This window comes from Arvicola amphibius, chromosome 9 (assembly GCF_903992535.2).
Source record: "Arvicola amphibius chromosome 9, mArvAmp1.2, whole genome shotgun sequence".
NCBI lineage: Eukaryota > Metazoa > Chordata > Mammalia > Rodentia > Cricetidae > Arvicola > Arvicola amphibius.
The window spans coordinates 32,132,582-32,155,288 of NC_052055.2; the positions used below are offsets into that span (position 1 = coordinate 32,132,582).

The window sequence follows — 22,707 nt, forward strand, 5'->3', positions numbered from 1 at the left end:
TACAGGACCTGCGACCATAGCAAGTCACATGGTCACCAGAAGTCCTAAATAAAAACTATGCCCATCCACACCGAGAGAAATGCGGAGCCAACGGAAGTGGGAGCACTTTCCAAACACTAAGGGACTGAGGGAGAAGCATGCCTGACAGACAACATGGACAGCACCATGGGCAAATCAACTTCAGGACTTTAAAGAGATTTCCTGGGAAGCGCAGGCCACTCTGCCCAGGAAGCGGGGAGTCCAACTGCAGAGCTTCGCTTCTCCCTCCTCTTCTCCAAATCCAACTTCCAGACCCATCCCCCGCTCTGTAACAGACCACCTGCCACACTCCCCTCCTCTCTGCCCCCATCTCCAGCAGCTCTGCCCCAACCTTCCTCCTCACTTCTGCTATCCCAGCCCCCAACACCAGAAAGCCTTCCCTGAGAACCCACAAACCCAGCCTGCCAGAGAAGCAAGCGGGCCAGCAAAGCAGGGAGCTAGCTTCAGATCTTCACTCTCCCTCCTCTCCTCTTCACTCTCTACCCCCTTCCCAGAGGACTAAGCAGGTCCTGGTGGAACACCCTGCTTTCCTCCCTCCTGTGGACAGCCCTCCCCGCTCCCACCCCCCCCCCAGAGTCCCCCCCTCCTATCCCATCCCCATTCCTAAATGTCAGGTCCCAATACATAGAGCACATTTTCCCGGGAACCTCTGGTGGCTACACCTATCAGGATCTCTGAAGAATTTCCTATCAGGCAACAGCCACCACTCTCTCCTAAAACAAGAGAGGGCAACAGAAACCAAAGAATAAAACACCCACCCAACAAAGACAAGGCCAGAGATGAACAGCTAGAATTACAATCTTCCCAATGCCAGATGCCTAGACAACAGTATAAAAGCGAAAAAAATCAATGGTGACCATATAATAAAATGTCTACCAGATCCCTTCTCCGAGTACTCAGGACAGTATGTCTCCACTAAAGCCCAGCAAGCCTGAATATTGTGACAAAAGCTAAAGCACACAACAAAGACCCTAAAACAGCCTTTATGAATACGACAGAGGTCCTTAAAGAGGAAATGGAACACAAACAGTGGAAGAACATGAAAGCCGGTCAAGACCTGAGAGTGGAAATGGATAAAAAATTAAAATTAGAAAAAAAAAAAAAACAGAGAAATCTGAAAATCTAGGAACTCGAACAGAAACCACAGAGGCAAGCCTCATCAACAGAATACAAGAGATGGAAGAGAGGCTCTCTTCCTACCCTAGCTTCATACCTTGAGGTTGGACTCCTATTTCTGTTCTGTGAGTTTTCCCCCTTAATTAAGAAAGGCCTTAGAATACACCGAGAGAGAGAGGGAAGAGAGAATCTCAGGCATTGAAGACACAACAGAAGAAATGGATATCCCTGTCAAAGAAAATGCCAAATCTAAAGAGAAAGAAAAGGAGGGAGGGAAGGACAGGACAGAGGGAGAAAGGGAGGGAGGGAGGGAGGGAGGGAGGAAGGAAGGAAGGAAGGAAGGAAGGAAGGAAGGAAGGAAGGAAGGAAGGAAGGAAATAAATCCTGGCACAAACATCCAGGAAATCTGAGACACTATGAAAAGACCAAATCTAAAAATGCTAGAAATACAGAAAAGAGAAGAAATGCAGGTCAAAGACACAGAAAACATTTGCAACAAAATCATAGAAGAAAGTTTCCATTACCTAAAGAAGGAGATACCTACTAAAGGCACAAGAAGCATCCATAACACCAAATAGAGAGGATAGAAAAATAAAATCCCCTTAGCGCGTAATAATCAAAATACTAAGTATAGAACAAGAGAGAATATTGAAAATTGCAGAGAAAAAAGACCAAGTAACATATAAAAGCAGAACTATTAGACTTACACCTGACTTTTTTTTTTTTTTTTTTTTTTGGTTTTTTGAGACAGGGTTTCTCTGCAGCTTTAGAGCCTGTCCTGGAGCTAGCTCTTGTAGACCAGGCTGGTCTTGAACTCACAGAGATCCGTCTGACTCTGCCTCCCGAGTGCTGGTACACCTGACTTCTTAATAGAGACTTTAAAAGTCACAAGGACCTGAAAGGTTGTCTTACAGACTCTAGGAGACCAGAGATGCCAACCCAGACTACTATACCCAGCAAAACATTAAACATAATATCCAGAGAAAACAAAACATGATAAAACTAAATTTAAGCAGCATCTGTCTACAAATCTAGGCTTACAAAAGGCACCTGAAGGAAAAATTTCAACCTAAAGAGGTTAACCACACACAAACAAAAACAAAACCCCACAAGAAATAAGTAATCCCAGGGCTGGAGAGATGGCTCAGCAGTTAAGAGCATTGCCTGTTATTCCAAAGGTCCTGAGTTCAATTCCCAGCAACCACATGGTGGCTCACAACCATCTGTAATGAGGTCTGGTGCTCTCTTCTGGCCAGCAGGCATACATGCAAAACAGAATATGTGTACAAAATAAATAAATATATTAAAAAAAAAGAAATAAGTAATCCCAGACCAGCAAACCAAGATGGGAAATACACACTCACACACACACACACACACACACACACACACACACAATCACTACCACCACCACAACAACAATAACAGGAATAAACAAACACTATTCATTGATATCTCTCAGCATCAATTGTCTTAATTCCCCAATAAAAAGACACACACTAACTGAATGGACAGGAAAACAGGATCCATCCTTCTGTGTTATCTGAGAAACATAGCTTAACATAAAAACTAGACACACTGCCTGCAGGATAAAAGGATGGAAAAATTATTACAAGCAAATAGACTGCCTTAGTTGGAGTTTTATTGCTATCAATAGACACCATGACCATGAAACAACTCTTATAAAGAAAAACATTTCATTTGGGCTGCCATACCATTCAGAGGTTGAGTCCATTATTGTCATAGCAGGAAGCATACTAGCACACAGGCAGACTTGGTGCTAGAGAGGCAACTGAGAGTTCTACATCCAGATCTGAAGGCAGCAGGAAGAGAGATTAACACTGGGCCTGTCTTGTGCTTCTGAAACCTCACAGCCTATTGCCAGTGACATCAGCAAGCCCATACCTCCTCCAAAGGGCCACATCTTCTAATATTGACACTCCCTATAGGCCCATGGGGACCATTTTTATTCAAAACACCACATAGGCCTAAGAAGCAAGCTGGTGTAGCCATTTAAATATCTAACAAAGTGGACTTCAAACCAAAAGTAATCAAAAGGGATAGGGAAGGACACTATATACTCCACCAAGAAGCCATTGAAATTCTTTTTATATTACCTTTTCTCCCCTACATAATATATTTTATGAATAATTTGGGAATCTCATACAATATATTCTGATCACGCTCCCAAGTATGATTTACATTCCTCCCAAGTCTACCCTCCCACTCTTGCAACCCCCCCCCCAAAAAAAAACTCGCCAAGTCCAATTTGTGTTGCCCATATACCCATTGGAACTTGAAATCTCCAGGGGCCAGCCCCTTAAAGAAAACTGTATATGCCCTGCCACCACACACAGAAGTCATCAACAGTGCAGAGCTACGATTCAGCATCTTTATCACAATTTTTAAAGGATTCTTTTCAATAGCTTCATGTCTGAACTCTTTAGTTGGGGCGGGTGGGGAGGGTTGGCATAGAAGCCTTCAAAGTCTCTCATTCTCAGTTATGAGTCTACAGTCATCAATACCAGTACAAAAGAAGGTTCCTTCCCATAACAACCAGCGGCAAGATGGATCATCAACCTGGTTTCTGGAGGCAGTTCAGTTCACAAACATCAACCTGGCTTCCAGCAACAGCATGGATCATGAATGTCAGCGTGGTTTTCGGCAGCTGCATGGACCACAGACATCAACATGGTTTCTGGCGGCAGCATGAATCATGGAAGCCTTTCAAGGAGACTTAGCTCAGGTAATGAACCATTCTTCATCTAGGCTGTCTTCTCATTGCTCAGGGTCAGGGTGGCCGTGTGGATAGGCAGTGTGTCTGGAGGCAGGTCCTGCGTGAGCTCCAGGCTGCAATGCACCATCCTGCCCTGGGCGCTGGCCCACCCTGCTGGTATCCCAGCCTCGACCATCACACATTTGTAGCCCACAGGCAATGCAGCCCCATGCTCACCTCCCCTCACCTCCCCTCCCCAACCCCAGAAAGATAAGTAGCATGAGCAGTGGCATCAGTAGCAACAGTGGTGGCAGTGACAGTGGCAGCAGTAGCAACAGCTCCCTGCCAGATCTGTGGGCCAAGCAGTGGTATCATCCTAAAGGGCAGTGACAGGGCAAGACGGGTCCAGTGGTGGTCAAAGGACCCACTTTAATCAGCAATGACAAGCTCCTTTGTCCTAACATTACAATTCTTAGCATCTAGCACCAAACACAAGGGCCCCCAAGTTCATGAATGAACCACTACAACAGCTGAAATCCCATACTGACCCTCACACACTGATTGTGGGTGGCATCGATATCCCCATGCTGCCAACAAACAGGCAAAAACAAAACAAAAAAAAAGAAATGTTGGAGCTAACTGATGCTATAAACCAAGTACATCTAACAGACATTTACAGAACATTTCACATCAACGCAGAAGACTACGTCTCCATTCAGCACTCACGGAACTTTCTCTAAAACTGACCACAGACTCAGACACAACAGAGGGAAGAAAACTGAAGTAACACCCTGCATCCTATTTGACCACTGTGGATTAAAGTTGGACATCTGAAACAACAGAAAGCTTACAAAAACTCATGGAAACTGAACAGCTCGATACTGAATGGGAAAGGTGTCAAGATGAAAATTGAGAAGGAAAATCAAAGACTTTGTAGAACTGAATGAAAATGAAAACACAGCATATCCAAACATATGAAGGTTGTGAAGTACGCGGTGCAGGTAGTTCAAAGAGGCACGTTCATAGCACTGAGTGACCACATAAAAAACACTGGAGAAATCTCATACTAGTAACTTAACAGCACACCTAAAAGATCTAGAACAAAAAGAAAAAAACATATAAAAGGACTAGACAGCAGGAAATAATAAAACTCAGGACTGAAATCAGCAAAACAGAAAAAAAATTAAGAAGAACTAAGAAAACAAAGAGTTGGTTCTTTGAGAAAAATCACTGAGATTCACAAACCTTATCCAAGTTAACTAAAAGTCAGAAGAGAATATCCAAATTCACAAGACTAGAGAAGAAAGGACAAAAATAACAGATACCAAGGAAATCTAGAGACTCATTGGACATACTAAAGGCCTGTACTCCTCCAAATTGGAAAATCTAAAAGAAATGGATAATTTTCTTGATACATATGACTTACCAAAGTTAAATCAAGATCAAATAAGCAATTTAAAGAGAACTATTATCCTAGTGAAATTGAAGCAGTCATTAAAAGTCCCCCCTGCAAAAAAAAAAAAAAGGACTATATGGTTTTAGAACAGAATTCTACATGATTTTCAAAGAATTAATGCTAATGCTAATACTCCTCAAATTATTCCATAAAACAGAAACAAAGGGAACATTGTCTAATTTGTTTTATGAGGCCACAGTTACCCTGATATCTAAACCAAATAAAGACCCAATAAAGAAAGACAATTACAGACCAATTTTCCTTATGATCATAGATGCAAAAATACTCAATAAAATACTTGCAAATCATATCCAAGAATACATCAAGGATAATCCACCATGATCAAGTAGGCTTCATCCCAGAGATACAGGGATTATTCAATACATATGATAAGATAAATATAATCCACCATATAAGCAAACTGAAAGACAAAAACCACATGATCAACAATCTCATTAGATGGAGAAAAGACTTTTGACAAAATTCAGCAACCCTTCATGATAAAAGTACTGGAGAGAATAAGGATACAAGGGAGATACCTCAACATAGTAAAGACAGTTTACAAGTCCATAACCGGTATCAACTTAAACGGAGAGAAACCCAAAGCAATTCCACTAAAATCAGAAAGAAGACAAGGCTGTCCACTTTCTCCGTATCTATTCAATGTAGCACTTGAAGTCTTAGCTAGAGCAATAAAACAACTAAAGGACATCAAAGGGATAAAAATTGGAAATGAAGAAGTCAAAATATCTTTATTTGCAGGTGACATGATAGTATATATAAGTGGCCCTAAGAATTCCACCAGGGAACTCCTGCAGCTGGAAACAGCTTCAGCAAAGTAGCAGGATACAAAATTAACTCATAAAACATCAGTAGCCCCCTGTACACATATGACAAACAAATTGAGAAAGATATCAGAGAAACAACATCCTTCACAATAGTCTCAAATCATATAAAATATCTTGAGCTAACTCTATCAAAACAAGTGAAAGACTTGAATAATAATAATAAAACTTTAATAAGTGGAGAAAGAAATTTAAAGATATCAGAAGATGAAAAGATCTCCCATGCTTGTAATAGAATTAACATAGCAAAAACAGTCATCCTACCAAAAGCAATGATCAACCTCAAAATCCAGCTATACCACTCTTGGGCATACACCAAAGTCATCCTACCACAGAGTCCCTTGCTCAACCATGCTCATTGTTGCTCTATTCATAATAGCCAGAAATTGGAAACTGGGATGTCCCTCAACAGAAGAAAAGAGAAAGAAAAGTGGGTACATTTATACAATAAAATATTACTCAGACCTTTAAAAAATTTTACATCATGAAAGTTGATGGTAAATGGATGGATCTAGAAAAAAAAAATCATCCTGAGTGAGGTATCCCAGACCCAGAAAGACAAATATGGTATGCATTCACTTATATATAGATATTAGCTGTTCAGTCAGTGATAACCAAGCTACAACCTATAAAACCATAGATGTTAGGTATAGAAAAAGGGACTAGGAGGTATAGATAGATCTAATTAGGAAAGGGAAATAGAATAGAGAGTTATGGGTGGATGGGGCAGACTGAAATGGAGAATCACGTGGGAATGAGGAAGGGAGGAAGGGATGAGGAAGGGAATACAGGGAGAAACAGCTAAAATTAAGGGCCATTCGAGGGGTAGTGTGGAAACCTAATACAATAAAAGCTTCCTAAAAATATACACATATATGAGCCGGGCGGTGGTGGCGCACGCCTTTAATCCCAGCACTCGGGAGGCAGAGGCAGGCGGATCTCTGTGAGTTCGAGGCCAGCCTGGTCTACAAGAGCTAGGTCCAGGACAGGCTCTAAAAAAGCTGCAGAGAAACCCTGTCTTGGAAAAAAAAAAAATACACATATATGAAGGTGATCTAAATGAAATCGCCAAATAATGGGGTAGACAAAATCCCAACTGGCCATCTCTTGTCACCAAATGAAGCTCCCAGCAATGGGAATGGGTTACATCTAATTGAGTTCTTGACCAGAGGGGTTCCATGGGAACCCCCAAACAACCTAGGCTCTTGCCAAGACTATATAGCTTGCTCTCTGCAAACTGACAGCAAGGCCCCATTGCTGAAGACAACATCTAGACAACTCACTGAACATTGGGAATTCAAGCTGGTGCCTCCACAGAGCCTTCACCCCATGTTCTATCATCCAAATTTGGTACAGGAAGGAATTGTAAATAACTCAGCTACAAACCTGATCTACAATAGTGTCCTGCTTGCAAGATATGCTAGTGCAACGGTGGCACAAAGCTTGTGAAGTAACCAACCAATAAGGCCCACTCCACAAAAACAGAGCCCATACCAAATCTGCTCGGGTCACCAGAGACAAGCAGCTAAACAGCTCAGAGACCTAGGGTGAAACTAAATATTACTGTTCTAAAAAGAAAAAAAATGTAACAATAAAACAATTCCTAATGACATTCTGCTATATTCATAAATCAATGTCTTGCTCAGTCATCATCAGAGAAGCTTCCTCCTGCAGCAGAGAGAAACAAATGCAGCTAGACATTATGTAGTGAGTGAGAGGCCTTGGAATAAGCCCTAAACAGGATGTCTCCAGCAAATACCTCCCCATCAAGGTATTCAGGGAACCCAGAAGAAGAGGAGGCAGAGAAGGTGTAAGAACCAGAGGGGATGGAGGATACCAAGAAAACAAGGCCCTCTAAATCAACATGAGCAAAGCGCGTGAGAAATCACAGACTGAGACAACATGCACAGGACCTGGACAGGTCTGCACCAGATGGAGTCCCAGAGCTGAAAGGAGAAGTGGACACACAACCCCCTCACTACTAACCCAGAAGCAAGCTCCAATCGATGATCACTTTCAAATGAAAATTTAGTTTCCTCCAAGAATGTCTCACTGGGAAAACAAAGTACTTGCAACGGCAGGTTGTAGGCCCAGCAATAGATGGCCAACAGAGAGCTAAAACTAACTCAATGGCATTTCTGAGTTTCCTTTCTCATGGTGTAGTGTCAGGGTTTTTCCTTTTTATCTCATTATTTTTTAATCTTTATTTTATTTATATTCTTTCTTCTCCCTTTTTGCCCCACAGGTTCTTTGCATACACATTATGGCTTCCATTTTAACGCTTTTATGGGATTCTTGAGTGTGGTAACAAGTGAGTCTCTGTTTCTTGCGTCTTCTCTTGGGCTCTATTCCGTCTTAGTTTTTGTTTGTTTTATCTTATTGTATTATTGCATTTTATTGCATCTTATTTTATTATATTATTATGTTTTAGAACCCTGTTTTCTAACGAGAGACAGAAAAGGGGTGGATATGAAAGGAGGAAAGAGAAGGGGGAACTGGGGAAAGTAGAGGGATCTAAGATCTAAGGACTTGCAAACCTCCCCACAAGCACTGCATGTTGGCACTCACATCTTATCCAATGTTCCCCAAGGACAAGGAACCTACTGTGGTTTGAATGCAAAACTTACCTATAGGCACTAAGGAAGGTGGTAAAACCTTTGGAAGGTAGGGGTCAATGGAGGAGTGGGCCTTGGGACATAGAGCCTGACTCTACTTCCTGCCTGGTCTCTGCTTCCTGCCCTGTGAGACCTGTGGGGGTGAGGAGTGACGGCAATACTGCCGTCTGCCATCATTTCTTCCCAGTCCCCTTACACCGAGGGCTTCCCGTAAGTTGCTTCATGTCAGGTATTTGGTCCCGAGACAAAGAAAGCAACAAACACGAAGCCTGGACTGAAGAACGGGGAGGACCTGCTGAACAGAGGGATAAAGACACAGAAAACCAAAAATGAAGGGTGTGGGTAAGCCAGAGAGAACACGGGAAGGATGGCTAATGGCAGAAACAGGTACCCGCCAGCAGCAAGGAGCTGGAAACGAAGGCCAGTCACAACCCAACGCGCACCCAAGGATCCCTGAAAAGAAAAAAAACTATGAATTCACTCACCCTGATCAGATAGGAAGTCCAGCATGGTCTGCAAAAGAAAGGACAGGTGCCTCACGGACAGCGCGGGATTTCCCATCCTGCGGGAGGCATAGACCAGCTCGTGCAGCAGGCGCATCTGGACGGCAGCCCAGCCTCGGTGAGTGCCTACGGGAAAGGTCACAAAGCAGGGACTCAAGGTCATGTGTGAAATGTGGCAGCTCACAAACAATAACCTCAATGATCAAACTCAAATGGCAAAACCTAGTATCGCTGCCCGTCCCCACAACTGCTACCACCACCATCTCCGTCCCCAGTTGTAGGGTTGCCAGAGAAGAACATTGTTCATTCATTAAGAATGTCTCTTCCTGGGGACAGAGCTGGTTTTTTGTTTGTTTGTTCTGTTTTTTACTCTTTTGCTCTTTGCTCTTTTGGAGGACCTGACACCCAGCTCCCAAATAAATCACTCACGGAGTCAGTTCTTTCTTATGAACACCAGGGCTTAGCTTGGCTTGTTTCTAACCAGCTTTTCTTAAATTATCTCATGTACCTTCTGCCTCTGGCTTTTACCTTTTTCTATTTCTGTGTCTCTTACGTTCACTCTTACCCTGTGGCTGGCTGAGTGGCTGGCCCCTGACGTCCTCCTCTCCTTGTTCTGTCTTGCTCCTCCTCTTCTCCCAGATTTCTCCTCCTATTTGTACTCTCTGCCTATCCTTGCTCCTGCCTTGCTATTGGCCATTCAGCCCTTTATTAGACCATCAGGTGTTTTAGACAGGCAAAGTAACACAGCTTCACGGAGTTAAACAAATGCAGCATAAACAAAAGTCACACACCTTAAAGTCATTTTCTACAACACAGAACTCAGTGATAGAACACCTGCCTAACACGGGCAAGATCCCAGGCTCCAACCCCAGTATAGAAAGAAAAATTTTAATATTTTGTTTGTTTGTTTGTTTTCGAGACAAGGTTTTTCTGTGTAGCTTTGGAGACTGTCCTGGCACTCGCTCTATAGACCAGGCTGACCTCGAACTCACAGAGATCCACCTGCCTCTGCCTCCCGAGTGCTGGGATTAAAGGCCTGTGCCACCACCGCCCGGCTTGGAAAGAAGAATTTTAAAAAAAACAGCCTTATACCATACTTTCTCTCTTCTATGAAGACATCCACTGAAATAACCCTGATAGCCTCCAGAAGATTGTTTCCAGTGCATTTGAGTAATAGAGAGATATTTTCTCAAGAAGCGATAACCCTAGATGGGCCTCAGGATCAACTTGGAAGCATAAGAGAAGGGGAAAGATAAATAACAATGTCATTGAGGGACTGGAAGGGCCCCTCCTCCCAAACAGCGCAGCACATTTGAAAGGAAAGGTAGGACGCTTGCTTACACAGCCTTCTTGAAAATATTTCCTTAAGAATGCAGAGTCCTAGGGTCCCAGCTCCTTTTGGCAACAATTACTAATCCTACAGGTTTTCCACCGTAAAATCTTTCAAAAAGAAGATGTGGACATAGGGGTCCCTCACAATGTTGGGAAACTCTGGACACATGGGAAAGCTAGGGAAAATGACATAATCTGACTTGCTGCAGGCCTGCTGTAGGCACAGCTGCCTCGCAGTCTCCATCTGCCTCCTAGGAGCCTACGTGGATAGACCACAGGAATCCTGAGTCTCCGTCTCTAACTCTCTGTCTGTCTCTCTGTCTGTCTCTCTCTCTCTCTCTCTCTCCTCTCTCTCTCTCTCTCTCTCTCTCTCTCTCTCTCACACACACACACACACACACACACACACACAGGAGTCTGCACTCTGGAATGCAAGAAGTCCCACATGAAGGCTCTTAAAATTAGTATACACAGTAATAGATTTTTCTTGTGACATTTTCTTTTTTAATGTTTAAGGTTTTTTATTTTGTTTTTAGATTATTTTATGTATGTGTTTGCCTGGATGTATGCATGTGTACCGCGTGCATGCTCAGAGCCCACAGAGGAGGGAATTCAGTTCTCCTGATACTAGACTACAGGTGGTTGTGAGTTCCCCCATGTGGGTGCTGGGAACCAAACCTGGATCCTCCACAAGAGTGACCCATGCTGTTAACTGCTGAGCTATCTCTGCGGCCCCAGTTTTAAGATTTATTTTTATTTTTAATCGTGTATGTGTGTGAGTCCAGGTGCCCAAGGAGCTCAGAGGCATCGGACACCCTGGAGCTGGAGTTACCGGTGGTTGTGAGCTACCTGATATGGGCACTAGGAACCAAACCGCTATCCTCTACAAGAGCAGCAAGTACTCTTGACTGCCGAGCCATCTCTCCAGCACCCTTATGATACTTCCATGTGTGTTTGTTTTAGCTAATTCCCTCCCTACCCTGCTCCTCTCCCCTAGCTCCCTGCCTGCCCTCCCCACTTGTATGTTCCAGCCCCCGTACCCCACTTTCCACGTCACATGTGTTCTGGCACCCCTCTTCTCCACTTCTAGGAAACCCTCCTCTTCCCCTTTCATGGCCTCTGTAGTTTCCTGCACCCACACTCATTCCTTCATATGTACACATATGTAAAAATTAGAAGGTAAGACCAACATGTGAAAAAGAACATGCACTCTGTGTCTGAGTTACTTCACTTAATGTTTTCCAGTTCCATCAATTTTCTCACAAGTGACATAACTGTATTGTTCAAGGCTGAACAGAGCTCCACTGTGTGCACGGACTGCCTTTCATTGTCTATCCGTCACGTGATAACTGTCTGAGCGGGTCCACTCCCCTGATACTGAACAGAGCAGCAGTGAGCACGGATGGGCAGGTGATTCTGTGGGAAGATATTTTATGTGTGTATCAGGAGTGACAATCTGGGTTATATGGTCGCTCTGTTTTTAATTTTTTTGAGAAACCCCCACGCTGATTTCCATAGCAGCTGCACCAACTTATCTTCCTACCAAAGGGTCCCTCTCTCCCAACACCCTCCCCAGCATCTACTGCCATTTGTTGCCTTGACGAAATCTTTCCTGAGTGGTGTGAGATGGAGTAGCAACGTGTTTTTGACTTGCATGGCCCTTCTGAATCGGGATGTTAAATACTTTTCAAAATTTCATTGGCTATTTGTGCTGCTTCTTTTAACAGCTGTGCTCCGTTCACAGGCCCATTTTCTGGTAGGCTATTTGGGCTTGCTTTTTAGTTTTTGAAGCACCTTGCATGTTCCATATCTTAAGCCCTGTCTGGAGGATAGGAGGATAGCTGGCAAAGGTTTGCTCCCGTTTTGTAGACTGCTCACCATGTTGTCAGTTTTGTTTGCTGTGCAGAAGCCTTCTAACTTCACGTCATCCATTTGCTAACTCGTAGGATGACTGACTCCTTGGGAGCTGTGGTTCTCTTCACAAAGTCCTTGCTCACACCTACATCTGAACATGTTTTTCCTATGTTCCCTTCTAGCAGGCCCAGTGTCTCCAACTCTGAGGTATCTGATCCACTATGAATTCATGTTTGTGGCAGGATGAGAAACGTAGCTCTGAGTCCTCTGTGGGTAACTATCAAGTACAGCTTGCTGAATGGCCTGTTTCCATCAGTGTATGTGTCTGACACCTTTGTCAGAAACCAGATGCCTATGGTTGTGTAGGTTTGTTTCTGTATCCTCTGTTGTGCTTCATAGGTCTTTATGTCTGTGTTTGGGGAGAACTATGCTGTCTTTGCTGTTATGGCTCTATAGTAGAGTTTGAATTCAGATATTGTGACACCAGTATTCTTTTTGCTTACGATTACTTTGGCTGTCTTTTCTCTTTTTTTAAGGTCTTTTTTTTTCTAGTTCTGTAAAGAATGCTATTGGAATTTTGATGGAATTAGCACTGGATCTATAGAGACTTCAACACGTAGACTGCACCTGCCCTCTACACCCCAATGTGATCTCAACACCTGAAAGAAGGTCAAGCGCTCTGAGCCCTAACATTCCTACCTAATGCCTGCCATCACCCAGACTGGTGAGTCCCTGCTGAGCCAAGACTCGGATCATAAAACATAGGTGAATTCAGACACAGACAAAACTGATGCTCACTGGCAACCTCACCCAGCTCACGAGAGTCACAGTCAGCATACACTTTCTGAGAACTCATACACAAACACATGAAAGAAAGTTAGGGGGACAGAGTGCCTCCCCTAAGGCGGTGTCCATTCTGACACGAGAAGCCCATCGGAGGTACAGATGCTGCTGACTGCTGTGGGGACAGTGGAGGGGGAGTGGATGAGTGTGCCCTGTGAGCTGGGACGGGCAGGGGAGGAGCTCGCCCAGGGAAACAAGGGTTCCCCTTGTCACGAAGCTGCAAGCAGCCCATTTAAAGTGCTGTAGCCGTTCATCCTAACTTCTCAATAAATGCTAGCTGATAAGTGCTAATATTATGACTCAATGAATATAATGTGTTTAACACACAGCATCAGCCTCCGACTCTGCGGGGTGATTATGCCCCATTATTGCATTGAGAACAAACCCTTGAGATACCAGAGCTCTACCGCTATGGTTACCTACTTGTATGTCAACCCCCAGCCCCACCATCATGAGTCCCTGCACATGAAGACTGTCTGGTGCTGATTACAATACCCCCAGAACAGAGGCGTCTGTATAAACAGACACTCAGTCGATGTCAACTGACAAGTGGCGCAAGGCACTCCTCTGTCTACTGCCTGGAGAGTATAGATCACTGCTTCATGCATCCTCACCTCAGCCAACTTGCCTAAGATGTTCCATGTAACTCACAGCCCCTGCTGATCTCGCCTCCCACCACCGTGCCCCGCGCAGTCAGCCACTCCCTTTTCTGTGTGTGCTGAGCAGCAGGCACAGACTCCAGCTGCTAACAGGCACAGTGGGGCCCCCGTAAGCTCATGATTCTGCTTCTTCCATCAATTCCTCATTGCCTTGGCAGCAGCAATGTGGCTTATTCATCCCAGGATCCTTAATGCCTGGCAGGAGGCCTGGTGCATGATGGGTAGTTAACTGGCATGTGGGTCAAGATGAGAGCCTGACACCAGAAAAATCTTCTGGTTTTGGTGTGCATGCTCAAGTGTGTGAGGATGCAATGCCAAGGCTCCGGGGATTTACTGGGTGGAGGGTTCACCTCGGCTGTTTGCTCAAGTTCCTGGATATTTAGTATACGTCATAATAACAGATCAATTGGAAACCTGGAAGCCAACCCAACCTCCACATCATATCTTCCAGAAACGGCCTGGAACATACAGTGGTGACATCCTGCATCAATAAGAAAAGCAGCAAATGAGACACATCCTTGCCATGTTTCCACCTGGTCAAAGAGGCTAGGATCAAGCACAGCAACAGAAGAGAATTTTAGGAGGAGGAAGAGTTCGAGTCAAGACCAAGCTAGCTAGCCACGCCTTCAAAAGCCCCAGTTCTCATTCAGCCCAGCACTACCAATCAAACAGCTCATTCTCAGCAGGAAACCAGCCTGTGATAGTGACTATCACTTGGTTATTTTTCCAACTAGGCAATGGTCCAGTTACTACTATGAGTAGGTGTGAGTGAGACCCAAGACAAACTAGCTCACCAGTGAGCCCTGAACACATGGGGCCTTCTCTGTGGTTCAGAATCCTCCAGTAAAACACTGAAGCTTTTACAAAGACAGATTTGCAGCACTTGACTCCTGACAAAACTCTCTGCCATCTTGTCATTGAGGTTCAAGCTTTGACAGCTGCCATTCAGCAACATCAAAATCCGCATCTTTTTCAGAAAAGTTCCTCGGCAACATTTAATCTCTCATTTAACAAAAGGATGCGCAAAAAGCAAAACAGAGAAACCTTCTCACGCAGCAGCACAAATAAGATTAAGAAAGAAGATGTGGTCCCTAAGCCAGCAAACACACAGAACACAGGAACAGGGTCCTAACTCGAGCCTCTGCAGCCAGCTGGCGAAACGCTCGCCTCACAAACAAGACTGAAGACATTTCTGGGTCTGAGAGACCTGACAGTCTAGCTTTTATTCACAAGTATGGGGCTTTGGTAGATTTTCATTAAATTCTCTGAGAAACTTATGAAGGGGAGGTGGGCTTAAAGTGTTTTTTTATTGTCTAGAAATGCAGCCGGCTGACAGTTACCATTTTAACTCTTACTGAACCTCACTGCTTCCACAAAATGATGGCAAATGTCCCCTCCCGAAACAAAAATTCCAAGTGAAAAGGACAGAACCACTTGAATGTTTCAAAAGAAGTATGTTCCATTCTTAAGACTTGCAAATGAAAAGCCCGGGACAAATTTAATAACTGGTCACAGGAGCTGGGGCCAGTCTTTTACCACAGGTGTTCACATGGACACCTCCACCGGGATGCAAGGGACAAAGGGACCAGCACTGTGGAACTGGCAGGAGGCTGGGGAGGTGGTGTTACGTAAGCCACCCAGATGGCTTTTAAGTGTGCTTACAAAGTCACAGAAGGTGCCAGAGGAGGAACAGCAGGCATTCGGAGAGTAGAGACACAAAGGAATTCAATCTCCACAGAAGCAACATTGCGATCTCAGAAGAAACAGCATCCTGCTAAGTGCTGGAGGGTGAAATGGGAAGGTCGGCGGGTGGGAAGGGCAGTGCATCATGGGAAAAGGACTTTAGAGTGTTCTCAGGTAGGCCTTGTACAGAAAGACAAACTTAAGGCAATGCTAAGTATGCCTTTGCATGAAGTCCTCGTGCTTTTAGCCTGCAGCCAGCCTGGGGCAAAGTTCAAAGATGCCAAGGGAAGTAACAGAAAAGCCCTGGTCTCACCCAGAGTCCCCTAGAAGCACGTCAAATGAAGTCCCACTCGCGGGGCATGTCTCAGTCTCAGCAAGAAGGCCCTACTCACAGGACACGCCCACTCACGGGGCACACCCCCTACCAGGACGTGCCCGCTCACGGGGCACACCCACTCGCACGGGGTGGGGGGGAGGGTGTCTCAGTTTCAGCATCTGAAAATCGCCTTCCCGCCTCTCGAAACTGATCATGTGGTGCTCCAAAAATTCTTTCCTCTCTTCCCAGGATCTTCTCTTTGCCCATCAAATCTCTCCAGAATACAGCAAAATGGGCCAGGACATCCTGCTCCCCTTCCCAAATGGGAGGACCTTTCATTTTCTCTTCTGCCAGTAACTCTAACTTTGACTGTCCAGACGCCTTGGCCCTCATTCCAATCAACGCTATCAAACCCACAGGAGGGCCACAGCAGCAATGCTGGCCTTAAGGTTCTCAATACTCAGTCCATCTTCTTATACTCCCTTCGTGCCATCCTTGAGAAACATCAGAAACTCCCCCTGACACTGCCAGCTCTGTCCTCAGCACCCTAGAGGGGATCCAATCCTTCTATAAACCACTGCCCCCAAGATTCAGACACACAGACATAGGACATGGGGCGACTTGGCCAAGATCAAACCATGAGTAAAGGTATCCTGGACTTCCATCCATCCACATGTCCCATGTGTTCACAGAATCTCTCACTAAGCTGTCGGAAACAGGTTAGTCATGTGGAAGTATTACCAAGAGGCCACAGCCTGCCTTGATGTGGCTCAAATAGGTGTTGTGGCCATGTGCACACACAGGCATGAGGCTTAGCAAAGCTGGAGACTGGGCAACCTCACTCAGTCCTGAAGCGGACACAAGCCAGGCAGTCACAGCCCAGAGGCCCTGTGGAGACCATCACTCCATGTGGCAGCTGCTCTAAATACCACAGGAAAAAAAAAACCAGGAGATAGCACTTTAATATGAATAACCACTTCCAAGAACAGCCACTTTTCTGTAATATCCAAAAAGGGCAATTTTTTTTTAATACATAAAAATATCCCTGACTGCAATAGTTACTATAAAGCTAAAGTAATCAAGGCAGTGTGGTTTTGGCAAATGGACAAATAAAACAATTGATAGAGGAGAAAAGAGAATGCAGAAATAGCCACGTCAGTACGGTCAAGGGGGCTCTGACAAAGGAGTGGAGTGACCCAGAGGAACAAAGGCAGGCCCTCCAGCAGACCAGCCGGGACACGGGACGGCCACCAACCAGGTATTAAACCAAGATGCTAACTGTGGACTTCACAAATAGTCCACCAAAATGGACCTTCAATACAACACAAACCTCTCTGGAAGGTTCTAAGTGTTCATGGAACTTCTTTGGGGTCTATGAAATTTTCCCCTACAAGTTGATAAATGAAAACCGTAGGTAGCATTTGGTGTAGTGACTGATTTTTAAATACGGCTCCAAAGTCACATCCATAAGAGAAAGAGCTGATGAAGTAGATGCCATTAAAATCGAAAACTGCTGTTTTGCAGATAAGCTGCCGAGAGAATGGGGAAACGAGACGCATGCTGGGAGGAAATATTTGTCAAAGATATTGCTAAAGGACTGTTATGCATATTACAGAAGCAGAGAACAAAGAGCCTGGTTTTCAAATGGAATCACCAGGGAAGACATTCAGACAAGCACAGGAAGAAATGCTCAATGGACTCGCTAGATAAGTGTAAACTAAAACAAGATCCCACCACACTTTAGTCCAGAACACTGACAGTTCCACATGCTGGCCAGGACACAGAGCAGTGGAAACTGTCACACACTGTCTCTGGGAGTGGAAAGCAGCCATATGACACAGTCACTGTGCTTCTTAACGCTGGCCCAGAGGAGCTGAAACACTACATTCACACAGAACCTTCACGCGGATGCTTACGGCTGATTTATTCATGAGAGTCAGCCTCCAAAACCACTAGGATTTGTGAGGTGAGTGTACACGTGCCTGATGTCACTCTAGAGAAAGGAGAAGTGTGGAGATTAGGAAAGGATGTGTGGCTGCGGGGGCCTGGGCTGGACAGAGTGCAGAGGACCTATGGCAGGATGCAAGGATTTTGTGTGACTCCACAATGGTGGATCCGTCATCATACTCAAAACCCAAAGAACGTCCAGCGCCAATAGTGAGCCCTGACAGGAGCTGTGGGCTGAGGGTACGGATATCCTATGTTGACTCACTGGCTGTAGCAGATGCTCCATCGGGTGGGAATGCTGGCTGGTAGGGAAGGCCATGTCTCTATGGAGGAAGGGGATCACAGAACTCTGCACTATATGGTCATTTTTCCTGTGGATCTGAAATTGCTTTAAAAATAATTTTTAATATAATTTACTTTTTTATGTATGTGTTTGCCTGCATGTATGGATGTGCACCACATGTGTGCCTTGTAACCACAGAAGCTAAAAGAGGGCACGGGATCCCTTGGAACAGGAGTTACAGATGACTGTCAGCCACCACGTAGGAGCTTAAAAACAAACCCAGGACTTCTGCAAGAGCAACAAATGCTTTTAAGTACTGAGACATCTCACTAGCCCAAAATCTATTTTTTAATAAAACAAAATCACACAGAATAAAGCGAATTGATAGAAAGAAAATAATAAAAGTCTTATGTGATCTATGTGTTTTTAAGAAGGGAGAAGAGAAGGGCCAGTGGGATGGTTCAGCAGATGAGGAAGCTTACTGCCCAGCCTGATGACCTAAGCTTGATCCCTAGAACCACAGAGTGGACAGAGAGAACTGACCCTTGAAAGTCATCCTCCAACATCTACATGCAAGCTGTGGCATGCACTCACACATGTGTGTACACACACAGACACACTCACGCATGCAGGCACGCACACATACAACTAAATACATAATTATAACTTTTTCATTAAGAAGACTTGCTTTCAGAGCTGTTACTGGTAAAGAAGACATAAAAATAACCCATCTTTCCACTACAAAACTGCATCCTAAACATGGCAGAGGGCTCCAAACAGCAAGAGCCGTTCCAGATCATACTGCTGTCACCTCACAGCAACTAGGTGTGTCTTTGCAAAAGCTGGAGGTCAGCCTGGGAAGAGGACTGGAGAGCTTCCGCTGGTGTGGGAGGCAGGCTGAGGCTCCCACATCATCCTGTCTGTCCCATCCCTTCCACATCGCTGCTACAGGAAGAGCAAGCCAGGGAATGCCAGAGTGTGTGGAGGATGCCATTTACTCCACAGGCTTTGTTCTCTATATTTCTCTCCCAAAGAGGCGATAAGAAGCTAAGTGGGATGTAGCGGTGGCTACAAAGAGGCTAGGAATTCGGGAATGGCTGTCCTCCTAGTCAGGGATTCTTAGAATCCGGGCGCTCCATCAATGCATACCCATGAACACAAGAGAACACAAGAGCCTTGCTCCTGGGAACATCAAGCCTTCCCTTTTCTGCTTCACCCATTTTCAGGCTGATTCTCAGGTAAGCCTCTTAAAAACATCCCAGCCACAAGGACCAAATCCAGGCTCATTTAGATGCCAAATTCTTCATCCCACTCAGTCTGACCTTGGCTCCCAAAAGTCTTACATTTCTTCCTCACTCATCATCGCCCCTTCTCTTCCTTCTCTTTCCTTTCCTCAATTGATCTCTGCCCTAACCCAGGCCCAGCTGGCGCCTCCTTTCTTTCTCCACAGCCACCAGGATTCCTGCAGGATCAATGCAAGGCAGGGGCTTCCCCATCTGCTGGACAGACACGAGCAGACTTCTCAAGGTTAAAGGGACTGTCAAACACACCTGCCCCAGCCCTTGGCATCAGATTCCCCTCCCGCCGAGGTACTGTCCTTGCTGCGGGAACAAGGGAGGGAAGCCCCTAGGATGGCGCCCACCATCTTCTGAGTCCTGCGGAGCTGAACTGGAGTGGAGCGGGGCAGCAGAGGGCAGCAGACGGGAGGTGGCTATGCAGAGCCCACAGTGGCCTGCAACAGTCACCCCATTTGAAGGTTTGGAGCATGCTGCATGGTCTCGGCAGTGCTCTGAGAGCTAAGGAAGGGCCTGTAGTGACAGCTGCAGCAGAATTATTCAGACAGTGGAGACAGCCCAAGGAGCCTACAGGGGGTCACAGAGCCCAGAGCAGCTCCAACACCCAGGATCAGTCACATCTGCCTATATGCCCACTTCCCCTCAGGAAGGCCAATCATGCAACTGGTGACCAACAAACCTCAGATTCCACCCCATCTCTTGTGGAGACAAAGTGACAGAACAGATGGAAAACCACATTAGATCAGACAATTAAATGGGGTCTGGAAGGCCCAGGCTAGAGGAATCCAGACACAGCTGAGGGCAGACAGGAGCTGAGGGCACCCATGAGTCTGTCCATCCCAAGTCACAGCAAAGTGACATCACGGGCTCATAGTGGGCTCTGTATAAGCGTCCTGCCTGCCCTCTGCTGCCTCCTCACTCCAGCCCACGAAGAGAGTGGATTTCCATTCTAGAGGCATCCTCAGTTCCAGTGGCAAGGGCCATAAAATCTCTGCAGTGTCTAAGACCTTCTGGAAAGAGTCCCAAATCCGTCTCTTGACCCCTTGCCCACAATCCTGACAGCTAAGGGACAGGAGCCAGCAAGATGGTTCAGCAGGCAAAGCATCTGCCACCAAGCCTGACGACCTGAGATCTAGCTCTGAAATCCATGTGACTGGAGAAAAATGACTCCTACATCTGGCCCTCTGACCTCTGCATGCATACCACAGTACACACACACACACACACATACACACACATAATAAATTAGCTTAAATATATATCTTTAAAGTCAAGGACAAGATCTACTTCAAAGTGACACCACACAACAGTGTTGAGGCACACGCCTGTACTCCTACCAATTGGGAGGCCATGGCAGGAGGACTGAGAGTTTCAGGCCACCCTGGGCTAGTGAGTTCAAGGCCAGCCTGAGTTACATCATGAAACCTTGTCTCCAAAAACTTAAATAAATAAAAGCCACTATCTAGGGTGTGTCACAGTCACTGACAGTACTGAACACAGACAAATGCCAAGGTCCGTGTGTCACTGTTTTAAAAATATCCCTCAACAGGGGCGCAGGATGGAGGAGACCCGTCTAGCAAGGTCATAGGAGGGAGAGGCTCTTCTGTGAGCCTAACATGAAAGGATAACACCAGCAGAGCACAGGAACGGAAAGCTGCTCAGGAGACCTCTGCCTACCCACCTCGCCCCTGTGCATCCAGGGAAGCAAGATATTGGCTGCTCTGAAAACAGAATTCCAGGGTTGTGGGGACCGGGAGTGGAGGTGGGGGACACCTCCCTCCATAAGCCTGCTATATACCTGAGCACAAATGTCCCACTTGGCTGCCAAGTGATCCCTCACCCAGGCCAGGCTCTCCTCAGCAGGCATGGCCTCTTTCCCTCTCTTCACCAATCTGAAGAGCCCCTTGTCCTGCTGGGCCCCAACCTCTATCCTACTCCAACCCAGTCCTCTTGCTTACCTCCTGGGAACCCTCTCCCCTCAGCAACAAAGACATCGTGACACTGCTCTGAAGGCCTATCTGGGACAGTGATAGATGGGACCTCATCAGAACCAGGACTGCTTATGATGCACACCTCTTGCCCCAGTTCTTCCTCTGTTTAAACCTAAAGTCCATTTCAGTTAACCAGAAAGTGGACTTGGGGCCCCTAAGCCCCCAAACCACTCCTTTTCCTAAAATGGACACAATGAATAAAACTCCTATCTGTGTTTGCCTTAAAGACAGGAGGGGCTGCCCTTCCTAAAATGATCGGCTCTCAGTGTGTGCTCTGCCAGGGGTTTCGGTCAAGTGCAGCAAGTGGCAAACCTGGCCTGCCCATCACCTGCTGTTTTATGTGGGGCGGGGTGGGGGGGGGGGGCAGACAGGGACTGTATGGTTTCTTTTGCCATAGGACTGCTCTCTGTAAACCAGACTGGCCTCGAATTTATGGCCATCCTTCTGCCCTGGCCCCCTCGAGTGCTGGATTCCACATATTGGCCACTATTCCTGCCCCTGCCATCTACACTTGCCATGAAGTCCTCGTGATTTACACGTGACTGGTGCTGCTTTCAAGCCCCTCTGAACAACAGGGACCATGGCCCCAAGGGCTGGAAGGCTTACCACCTGCCCCTCACAGAACAGCGGGTCTCATCTCTGAGGCAAGCGACTCTTTTCTAAAGATTCTGGTCTCCTGGAAGACCTGAAGAGCTGCTCTGGAAGGCTGGCACTAAAGCGTCTGGAGAGGGTGACATCTGAGCACTATTCATCAGTGGCCAGAGAGGGATTTGTGATTGAGAGTGGGAGCACTGGGGATCTAGCTGCGCCCTAGTGGAAGGGTGAGTCAGTTCTCTCCAACTAAAGGGCCACACCATCACTAGCTCTGGGCCCCATCTAAAGCAGTAATCAAGAGAAGGACTTTGTCTCTGACTAATAAAGACTTTGACCAAACTGAGCATCGTATGTGTTTATAGTTATTACACATAGCTGTGTTTTAATATTATTATTACAGAATCAGAATCTGCCACAAATGCACAGTAGTGTGTATACACACACATCCAAGTCTATTTATTCCAGATAGCTACACTGATTTTTGCTAACCTCACAACACTTCGTAAGATAAGTAAAAACATTAGGACTTAAAGCATTGTGTTGGTGTCTGGCCATGGTGAGGGCCTCAAGGGCAGTTTCTGACCTCGACTAACCAAGATGCAAAAACAAGGCCACAAGGT

General features: G+C 45.8%; 1 protein-coding gene across 2 annotated transcripts in view; it reads right to left on the reverse strand.

Annotated features, from left to right (window-relative positions):
- Window positions 1-22,707, reverse strand: part of Trappc9 (trafficking protein particle complex subunit 9) — a 437,687-nt gene that overhangs the window by 370,716 nt on the left and 44,264 nt on the right. For both annotated transcript variants that reach the window (XM_038342309.1, XM_038342308.1), the window contains one exon: window positions 9,273-9,416. In XM_038342309.1, coding sequence (XP_038198237.1) covers window positions 9,273-9,416 — 144 coding nt within the window. The remainder of the gene's footprint in view (window positions 1-9,272; window positions 9,417-22,707) is intronic.